Source organism: Miscanthus floridulus, chromosome 8, assembly GCF_019320115.1.
Source record: "Miscanthus floridulus cultivar M001 chromosome 8, ASM1932011v1, whole genome shotgun sequence".
NCBI lineage: Eukaryota > Viridiplantae > Streptophyta > Magnoliopsida > Poales > Poaceae > Miscanthus > Miscanthus floridulus.
Window position 1 is genome coordinate 39,278,663 of NC_089587.1, and position 10,307 is coordinate 39,288,969.

Below are 10,307 nucleotides of genomic sequence, written 5' to 3' on the forward strand. Positions count from 1 at the left end.
CGGATGACCGATGGGCAGCATGGCGAAGCGCCGGTGAGCTCTGGCCAATCCAGGTGAGAGACGATGATGCCACTCCTACTCGTGAGTCTGGCCGCCCGCTACAGCCGCTCCTGTGTGGCACATCAGCACTCCGCCCTCCTTTGCATCTGGGAGGAGCTGCTCCTGGTGCAGTAGCTCTTTCCCGCGGCCGTCTCCTCCGGCGGATGCCCGACACGATGAGCTCGGTGCAGGGTGTGGCCACTGGCCAGACAAAGCAATGCACCGTATCCCAAGTGCTCGGCAACGGCGGTGAATCAACATGAAGGATTGGAGAGAGAGGGAGCAGGATGACTAGGTGAATTCCGACCAACAGCTGCGGCTAAACAGTGTGTGTCGAGAGCCAGGACCTGCATGCGTGTGTGCGGCGTCCGGAGGTGGCATGTTGGTTAAAAAATTGAAACAAAATGGGTATGGGCTAAGAATGCGCCACTAACAAAGATTATGGACCCCAAAATCCACTTTCAGAGTTGATAGACCTAAGTGAAACTTGAACGCAAGTTGATAGACCACCCATGCATTTAACTCAATTTTTTACATATGATAAAAGTATGCTTCACTATGAATCTATTAGCCTTAATCATATGTTTTAATCTATATAATGTTTTAGATATTGATACTCAAAGTTGAAAGTGTTTTTAAATCTAAATGGTGTTTAGGTATTTAAAAAAAAATCTTAATGATGTACCTTTTGTTTTATCTGACAATGACACATATAAATTTCAAAGTTTTTACTACACAATTGTTTTCCAAAATCTAACGGAATAGATTTAAACACCAAATCTATACATAATATTAAAGAGCTAAAATTTTAACCCTTTTTTTTGTCCTCCACGCTCTAACTAGCCGGACAATGGAAAAATTATTCCATCCCACTAATTTTACATCCCAAAGCACTCCGTGTTTCGTATGTAACCTAGACTCATGACCCATGATCATATATGAGTTAGGACAACTTGTGTCTAGCGTGATGATCCATACGATGTCAAATTTCAAGACGTATTGGGTCGCTCTCTTCGTATCTCATGTGTGATCCCGAAGCCATGACTCCTGCTCATAAGAGCTAGAATAATTCGTATACGAAGTCCAATTTCTATTCCATTGCAACGAATTGGACACATTTGCTATTTAATATTGAAGGATTAAGTCTACTTTTGGCCCCTCAACTATTGGGTTCATTTAATTTTGAACCTTAACTACAAAACCGTCTAATGCTGGTACCCAAACTATCAAAACCATTCATTTTTAGCACCTGGGTGCGGCGCGAGGCTGTTTTGACCGACGTAGAGCGGGTTTGATCACACCACGCTGGCATTGACTGCCACGTAGGACATCGGCCTTTATCTTAGTGACATGTAGGGCCCACATGTCAATCACTCATCCTCTCCCTCTCCTTTTCCTCTTCAGCCACCGCTGTTGATGGGCTCCACCCCGCCGGCGCCCGCCGTGGCGCCGTCGCTGGTGGACACCCTCTTCCTACGCTCCCTAAACGACCTCGTCAAGTCCCTCCGTGCCGACCCGTCAGTCGCCGACGAGGCCACGATCGTCGCCCCGCGCGCTCTCTGAGATCCACCGTGAGATTCGCGCCCCTGACATCGCCACCAAGTCCATCGTGCTGCACAAGCTTGCCTACCTCTCCTCGCTCCACTTCGCCCCCGTCGGCTCCCACCCGCTCGCCTACGCCGCCATCGAGCTCCTCGCCTCGCCGTACCTGCCCCACAAGCGCCTAGCCTACCTCGCCACGTCCCTCTCGCTCCACCCGGCCTCCCTCTCGCTCCACCCGTCCTCCCTCTCGCTGCTCTCGCTCGTCACGCACTAGCTCCACAAGGACCTCTCCCCCTCTGCTGGTGCCGCCCACCAATAGCACGTCTCTGCGCTTGCGCTCTAGCTCCTCGCCTCGCCTGCCGTAGCCACCGCGCCAGATCTCCCTGTCCACCTCGCGCACGACCTCGTGCCGCACCTCACCCACGGCAGCCCCCGTGCCATCGCCGCCGCCGCGCGCGTCATAGCCGCCTCGCCCTCCGCGGACGTGCCAGTCCTCTTCAAGCTGCTGGCATCGTGTCTCGCCTCTCCCGATCCTCGCGCGCCCACGGCGGCTGCTGACTGCACTGCCAGCACATGATGGCGTGGTCCGTCTTGCCATTGGGAAAGCCAAGGCCTGCGCCCCCTACGTGGCTTCATGCTGGATGCCTGCGCGGGGGACGATGTCAGCGTCGCTCGAGCCAGAGGCAGCGTGGGGGCGCTGTCGTGAGGATGGAGAGTGAGGGGATGAGAGGGTGATGTATGGGCCCCATATGTCATTGAGACGGACGTTGGCGTCCTACGTGGCGGTCAATGCCAGCATGGTGTGGTCAAACCCGCTCCACGTCGGTCAAAACAGCCCCGTCCTCGCTCAGGTGCTAAAAGTGAACGGTTTTGACAGTTAGGTACCATCATTAGACGGTTTTGTAGTTGATGATCAAAATTAGAAGAACCCAATAGTTGAGAGACCAAAAGTGGACTTAATCCAATATTAAACTACAAAGAGTTTCTTGATTTGGTCATTTTTATTTTTTTTTGTTTCTATTTATTTCCTACATGATATTAAACTGAAAATATAATATCAAACCGAGAACACATTCTCTACGTCCTTTGCTCCGTTTTCCCATTGGTGTCAGATTCTGCATCATATTTAAGTCTAGAACGGCTTTTTTTGGTTTTGTCTTGCTTTTGTTTTTCTATTCACACCTTTTTTTATCTTTTTTTTTCTTTTCCGTCTTATGTTGTGTCCTTCAAGTTCGGTACGGCCAGATTTTTTAAAGAGTGCGACCGGTTTTGTTTTCTGTTTTTTCTTTCACTTGTGTCTTTTCTCGGTCTCATTTTCTCCTTTCCGTTTGAATTTTTTATCACCTTCTCATTCTATTTTTCCCATTTTTCTCATAAATATAAAAAACATATGATAAATATAATATATGATCCTTGTGCCATTGATCTTAAGAAATAGAAATTTCCACCCCAAAGTTGTTAATCCATTTTTATTAGAAACAAAAGCTATTTTATTATAACATGGTTCATCCTATGGTCCAAGTAATCAAAGTTTTTGTATCCAGTCCAATATAAATAAATGTGTCTTCAAATTATATGTATGTATGGGTACATTCTTGACAAAGACTACCATTTGGGAACTCCATATTTAACCCTTCTGAAAGGTCATAATGGCTAGAGGGGTGAATAGCCTATTAAAAGTTTCTACAACAATACTTAGCAAAATCGGTTAGACAAATATGAGACGAAGCGAGTGTTGCTCTAGCTACTAAAAATATAAGCCACCTACCACAATTCTAGTTCCTATAGTCTCTATCCACACAATGGCTATGTCACTACACTAAGTTAGTGTGCTCTCAAAGGCTAACTAAAAAGCCACACTAGCCAAACTAATAAGCTCTCACGACTAGCTATACCAAAGAGCTTGACAACTAGTTTGCGGTAATGTAAAGAGAAAGAACAAGATGGTTATACCGCCGAGTCGAGGAATGAACCAATCAATCACAAGAATAAATACCAATGAAAACCAATCACCTCAGAATCAAATGATAACACGGTGATTTTTTACCGAGGTTCACATGCTTGCCGATAAGCTAGTCTTCGTTGTGGCGATTCACTCACTTAGAGGTTCATGCGCTAATTGGCATCACACGCCAAACCCTCGATAGGGCGCCGCACAACCAACACAAGATGAGGACCACACAAGCCACGAGCAATCCACTAGAATACATTTTGGCTCTCCATCGGGAAAAGGTCAAGAACCCCTCACAATCACCATGATCGGAGCCGGAGACAATCACCAACCTCCGCTCGACGATCCTCGCTGCTCTAAGCCGTCTAGGTGGCGGCAACCACTAAGAGTAAACAAGCGAATCCCACAGCGAAACGCGAACACCAAGTGTCTCTAGATGCAAACACTCAAGCAATGCACTTGGATTCACTCACAATCTCATAAAGATGATGAATCAATGATGGAGATGAGTGGGAGGGCTTTAGCTAAGCTTACAAGGTTGCTATGTCAATGCAATTGGCCAAGGGTTTTCGCTAAAGCCGATCATGGGGCTTAAATAGAGAGCCCCCACGAATAGAACCGTTGGGCTCTCCAGTCCACTAAAAATCGGGGCGACCGGACGCACCCTGCTAGCGTCCGATCAACGGATGGCTGCCACGTCATCCCTGGCTTCAAATGCTAAGCACTCGATCTCAACGGTTAAGTTACGACCGGACACGCACCGCAAGGATGACGGGATGCTGCTACGCCCGAGTCCAGTCATTTTCAGTAAGGTTCAGAGAGGTAAAAACATGACCGAACGCATCCGATCACATGTGACCGGACGCGGCTCAAGGTCCGGTCCTCACTGGCTTGTTCTGATGCTTGCATCAACGTACGTCATAGTCTAACTGGACGCACCCTAGCACGTCCGATCCTATTTCTTCTAAGCGTCTGGTCGAAGGACCGAGGGCGGCCTTCATTGTGCACCAGACATAGGGTCAGAGTCCGGTCACTGCCTAAGGCAAAGTCCGGGCAATATGAAATAGCTCCTTTTGACCCTAAAGTTCACCACCCTTGATCAAATATGCCAACCACCAAGTGTAACACTTCGTGCACATGTGGTAACATATTTTCACAAAATGTTTTCAAGGGTGTTAGCACTCCACTAGATCCTAAATGCATATGCAATGCGTTAGAGCATCTAGTGACACTTTGATAACCATATTTCGATACGAGTTTTACTCCTCTTAATAGTACGGCTATCGATCCTAAATGTGATCACACTCGCTAAGTGTCTTGATCACTAAACCGAAAAAGATCCTATCAATTTCACATTTGACTTGAGCTTTTTATTTTTCTCTTTCTTCTTTTTTTTTAAGTCCAAGCACTTGATTATCACCATGGCATCACCATCATCATGATGTTCACCGTTGCTTCACTACTTGGAATAATGCTACCTAGCTCATGATCACTTAGATGAACTAGGTTGGCACTTAGGGTTTCATTAATTCATCAAAACCAAACTAGAGATTTCACCTTTCAACATATGGATAGTATAAAATTAAAGTTCTGATACATTTACAAGTATATATTTCTGTGCTTTGCAAAGTGAGACAAAAAATCTATCAATATAGTTTTGTAAATTGCTACAATCTTAATAGGACATTAATTGTTGTATTATTGCCAACCTTGATTTATACTGTGGATGTCATAGTCATCATAAGATAAACTATACTTTTACAAAATTATATAGAAAGGATAAAAAAATAGATATGTATCGTTCTGGTTCTCATTTTCTATGAATGTTTAATATTTTTTATCGCATTACAATGTAGGTCATGTTTGCTAGTTAAAATAAAAAGGGAAAATATGGACCTGCAGTATCCAGGCCTCCCGGGAGAAATAATAGAGCCAAGCCACCGGGCAGTTAGCCGTTAGCCCACCGAAACCTAAAGGAAGACGTGATCCGGCCCACAAACACAGCCTAGCCCGGGCGGTGCACGTGGCAAACCAGGGGCGGCACACGGACAGCGCTTGCGGCTTGGTGCCGCCGTGCCGGGCAGGAGGAGGGCACAATCGCGGAGCCGTAGCCTGAAGAGGGCGGAGAGCAGAAGCCGGCGGAGCCATGGCTACCACTCTTTCGTTATCCTCTCCCCTCCTCGGAGCTCCGGCCAGAGGTAAACTGCTCCTTCCCTCCACGATCTCCTCTCTCACTCTCACCCGATCCGCCCCTCGCCTCGCCGTCCTGGTACTGTTTCCAGCGGAGACGGGATTTCAGCTTCAGAGTCCCCGGACCCCGGCTGATTTAGCTACGCAACAAATGGCATGCTCCCTTTGGGTACTGATGAATATGTGCTAAGTTCGCGCAATTTGTTCAGCATAGCATAGTGCATAGTAGTAGCGGTGGCTATCATTTCCGGCAAAAGCCTGCATATCTTATGCATCTGCTGTGTCCATCGAGTCTTGAGGATTAGTGCTGTGAGAGAAGTCGTAATTGGTTTTAGTTAAAAAGGAAGCTGTAATTGGTTAGCAGAGAAAAAATAATTTCGATTGGGATGCAGTTCCAGCTTATGATTTGGTTTGTTTTGAATCCTGCAGCTAGAGATGTGATTCCGTACGGAGCTGCTTCGGCTAGTATATCACTGAGCACTATAAATGTGCTAGGCAAGGGCTACATGAGTAGGGTTCGTGACCGGAAGCAACAGCGACGAATGGCAATAGTATGTGTGGTTGGTCAGCAAAATTCTTAGTGCAGCCTCCATTTCTCAGTACCTCCTCTTCTAGTGTGATTTGCTTTATAAAATGTCATTTGCATGATCTAGGTTGTTCAGTGACACGAAAGTGCTAGGCATGTTCACTTAATGGTTAATTTCTTGTTATTATCAGTATGTTATAAAAGCAAAGGAAATGAGTGATGATCTGTGCATTACAAAATTCAAAGGAGAAAATGGAAATTTTGAGCTTATCTTAACTCTGCATATTCTCTTGCTCTTACTGGTCGTCTATGTACTCTATAATATGCTTAACCTGACATGCATTTTTCTCGTCTCCTTTTCAAACCTTGGATTCGTACAAACCCATGCCACACCTGTTGATTAAACTAATTTCACATGGTCATAATACACAAGTGTTCTTATAAAGGGTTCTGGAAAACTAAATTTTCACCATGACTTCATTGCAAGTTTGCTACATAGAAATTGTGTTACAAGATCAATCTTTACAAGTGAATTTAATTCGCAACTTTTTGATCGGGTATCCTTTCTAGCTTGGAAGGAAGTCAACGGCCAGAGAAACAGTTGTCCCGGACCCTGACTATAGGTTACCAATTGCTATACTTGGTGAGCTCTAAAGTTAGTAAGTAGAACATCTCTTAGCATGTACTTTTACATCGATAGAAGAAGATGGCAAGTGTTTATCATGGTTATTAAGGTATTTTATAACAGCTATTGTCCATATGCAGGGATTGCTAGTGGTTTTGCATATGCAGACAATCTTGTAGCTGCTGCACCTGTAGGACTGCTGGGGCTTCTTCTTTTGTTCCAGGTCAGCATACCCTAAACAGGCTGCTTTTGGAGTTCAAAACATCTGTTTGAGTCGATGATTATTACATATCATTAGAGGATTCTATTCTTTTCTGCAATAGCACCTGCAAGTTAGCTCATGGAGCATATAAATATTGGATGACATATTATCTTTTTTCTCGAACATGTGGGAGAGTTGTGTATCATTAGACTAAGAAGAGAAGAAAAGGGTGAGAACCCACACAAACCAACTCACACACACTCGCTCTAGAGAGAGCTACATGCAACAGTAGCGCCTTCACCCTAAGTAAAAACAACCTCGACCTAACAAAACTCAGTTCAGCATCGGCATGAGGGCAAGGAGGAATGAAATGCCTCTAGCCCCGGCAAAACTCCAAATATGGAGATCCTCACTAGCGAGCATAAGCACTCTAGCTAGATTAGGTGACAAACCCTCGAAGACTTTTCTTAAGTGGTCTCACTCCATCAATGATTTTATCCCACCAGTCCACAAGGCATTCGTCCCCATTCTGTGGTGCAACGCTCTGTAGGCCAACTCTTTGTAAAAATTTAAACCAGAGGATGACATTATCAGAGAATTCTACTCTTTTCTAGAAGAGCATCTGCAAGTTAAATAATGGATCATATAAATAGTGCTGTTTTCGAGGGCATATATTACAACATTTCAGTTCAAACCCAATTCTCTACTGAAGATCTATTTTTTTTCTATTATTTGTGCAGATGTTGAGGTGTTTCTCATTCCTGCTAAGCAACATATTTATTCAACTTAGCAACCCTGATTGTATCACTCTTAAAGATCAATGAAAGGAAATTGATGTATCCTAAGTCCTCTGTGTCTGTGTTTTAACTATGATTCAGTCCTTTTCTAATGTCTGCCTTGCTGCATTCTTTCTCTGCAGACTACAAGAGTGAGGTTCGTCTTTGATAATGAGGCCCTGGTTCGTACCCTTACTTTTCTTGAGAGTAAACTTAACATCAGAGAGCATGCCAGTCAATTCATGAAAATGCTTCTAGAACTGTTTGCTGGATTGCATGATGAGAGTACATGCACAGAATGTTTTTTGGGGGAGAAAAAGTAGATGAACCAATTTGTGTACCATGTGGTTGTTCCTTGGACCCTGGCACTACCACATCCGTTGTGTTAAAGGGGCTGCTTAGCTCTGCCCTTCACAGGATGGTGTAGTGCATCGTGGCCTCTTCCCAACTGTTTGTGCTTCACAGCTTCATTCTCTACATTGAGTGGCAGAGCTCCTGCCTTTTCCTTAAAAAGAACTAGATGCTGAGGAGTCCATTATCTGAACTCAATATTTGGTTGTTTGCATATGAAATGCTGTAAATACCCTTTTTCATAATGTTCATTAATAAGTTTGTGTCATATAGGAGGTGAAAGTTGGAGACCAGCTGCAGGAGTCAGGTGAAAATGTATTTGTCGGCGGCAAGAACCGTTGGAAGTACGCAGACCTGTTAATCCTTCTAAGTCCTGTCAGTTTTCTTTATCATGATAAGAGGTTCACAATCTAATAATCCAAGACATGCGTAGGTATTCGACGTTTGTAAATTGGGAACTATGGTGGCCACAATTTCCTATCTTGGTTTACTTCAAGGAGACCCAAACAAAGCCCGAAGGACAAGTCCACTTCTTCCCTGTGATATTCGTGAGTTCGTCAATTCACCCAGTTAAACAAGTTTGTTTTTCGATACCACGGTATTCACAACCGATGCTATGGCACAGAATGGCCGACAGTTATACGATGCAATGGTGGAGCGTGCCGGACCCTCGAAGACGAGTGGGCCTAAATAGTGCCACTGATCTTCCCTCGTACCTCGTCTCCCCCTGGCCTGATTCAGTTTCCAGGCTTTCCCTGTCCCTTGGCACCCTGTCCTTGCTCCTTCGCGCGTCGGCAACTCCCGCCCAAAGAAAGTAGCACCGGTGAAAGGGATCTGATTTTGCTGGTTCAAAATTTTAAAACGTTAAATAGAGGAAGCAGAAATAATCATCACATTTGATATTATAAATAGAAACAACCATAAACAATCGCACTCTGATTACTTTGTTTTTTTAAAAAACCATATACACTCCATAGGATCCCACAAACGATTTGATAGAGTGCGCCAAACGCACAAGGACGCAAAGGTGATGGTGTGACTTGTGAGTCGCACAAACACGTTCCTCGCATGGCCCCCACGAGACAAGTGGAGACCCTTCTCGCGCGCAGGGACCAAACGTGCACCGTTCAACAGTCCACCAGAACTGGAAAAAAAAGGAAGGAACACTGAATAACCCTGACGGTCCTCACTCCGAGAACTCGGACGCGCCACGTACAGAGCCCGGTGGATCCGGTTGCCGGAGCGGGACGGGTGGCCGGGTGCGCCGTGCACAACGATTCGCGGCCACGCGTCGCCGCCACCACCAAGCCGCGCCGCGTAAGGTCCGCACGCACGCGGGAACGGGACCTCTTGCTCTCGGATTTGGTTCTGGTCACTTTGCACCAACACCCCGTCAACTTCGGGGTATTCTAGCTAGTATTTGTACACATTGGTATCTCGTGAAACAGCAATCAAAGGTCTGATAAGGCAGTTTGGTCGGAAGGATTAGGTCAGACGTTCTAGTGACGTTTGTTTCTCTAAATCGAGAACATTTTACTGGGGCATATTTTGCTAAATGCGGGATATCTCTACTTACAAAAAAAAAAGGGAGACAGATTCATTCTAGGTGGGATGGGATCCTGAGCATTGTCTCATCTAATAGTTGGGTCCCATATGTCATTGCCGTCTCTTCCCACTTTTTGATGAGTACACCAAATAAAAAATGGGAGAATTATCTATCTGGCACTGAAACAAACCAGTCTTTCATATTTGGCACTAAAATTTTTGAACTTTCTTATATGGCACCAAGTTAAAATTTTCTTCCGTAAATAGCACTACCGTCTATTTTCACTTGTAATGATGTTAAGTGGTTTGCAAAATGACGAAAGTGCCCTTGTTTGTAGTAAGCGTTTGGAGCACGCACGCACGCATGCTGCTGCTGCTGCTACTTCTGCACGCATGCTGGTGCTGCTGCACAAGGCTGCTTGCTGCGTTCATCATGACCTTGGACTTGTCGAAGCTGAGCACGCCGTCCCCGTCGAAGTAGTAGGCCAGCTCACTCTCGCTGCTGACGGTCGACTCCGGGGAGGAGACGTCGCTAGTGGCGGGTTGCTATTCCACGCCGG

General features: G+C 45.5%; 1 protein-coding gene across 2 annotated transcripts; it reads left to right on the forward strand.

Annotated features, from left to right (window-relative positions):
* The first annotated feature begins 5,583 nt into the window (after positions 1 to 5,583).
* On the forward strand, positions 5,584 to 10,012 carry LOC136471702 (uncharacterized). Of its 2 annotated transcripts, none has more exons than XM_066469443.1 (8): positions 5,584 to 5,730; positions 6,152 to 6,273; positions 6,819 to 6,891; positions 7,014 to 7,096; positions 7,995 to 8,033; positions 8,476 to 8,546; positions 8,636 to 8,750; positions 8,828 to 10,011. In XM_066469443.1, the coding sequence occupies exons 1-8, from the start codon at positions 5,679 to 5,681 to the stop codon at positions 8,894 to 8,896; spliced, it is 624 nt and encodes a 207-aa protein (XP_066325540.1). In that variant the 5' UTR covers positions 5,584 to 5,678; the 3' UTR covers positions 8,897 to 10,011. The 2 variants fall into 2 exon arrangements, with proteins under 2 accessions (XP_066325540.1, XP_066325541.1); XM_066469444.1 differs by lacking the exon at positions 5,584 to 5,730 and adding an exon at positions 5,744 to 5,891 and having other exon boundaries at positions 8,828 to 10,012.
* Positions 10,013 to 10,307: the final 295 nt, after the last annotated feature.

Excerpts from the sequence above, each read along its gene's own strand:
- LOC136471702 (XM_066469443.1), top strand. The coding sequence starts at position 5,679 with ATGGCTACCACTCTTTCGTTATCCTCTCCCCTCCTCGGAGCTCCGGCC. Across the intron at positions 6,892-7,013 it reads GTTACCAATTGCTATACTTG|GGATTGCTAGTGGTTTTGCA; the intron begins GTGAGCTCTAAA and ends GTCCATATGCAG. Across the intron at positions 7,097-7,994 it reads GGCTTCTTCTTTTGTTCCAG|ACTACAAGAGTGAGGTTCGT; the intron begins GTCAGCATACCC and ends CTTTCTCTGCAG.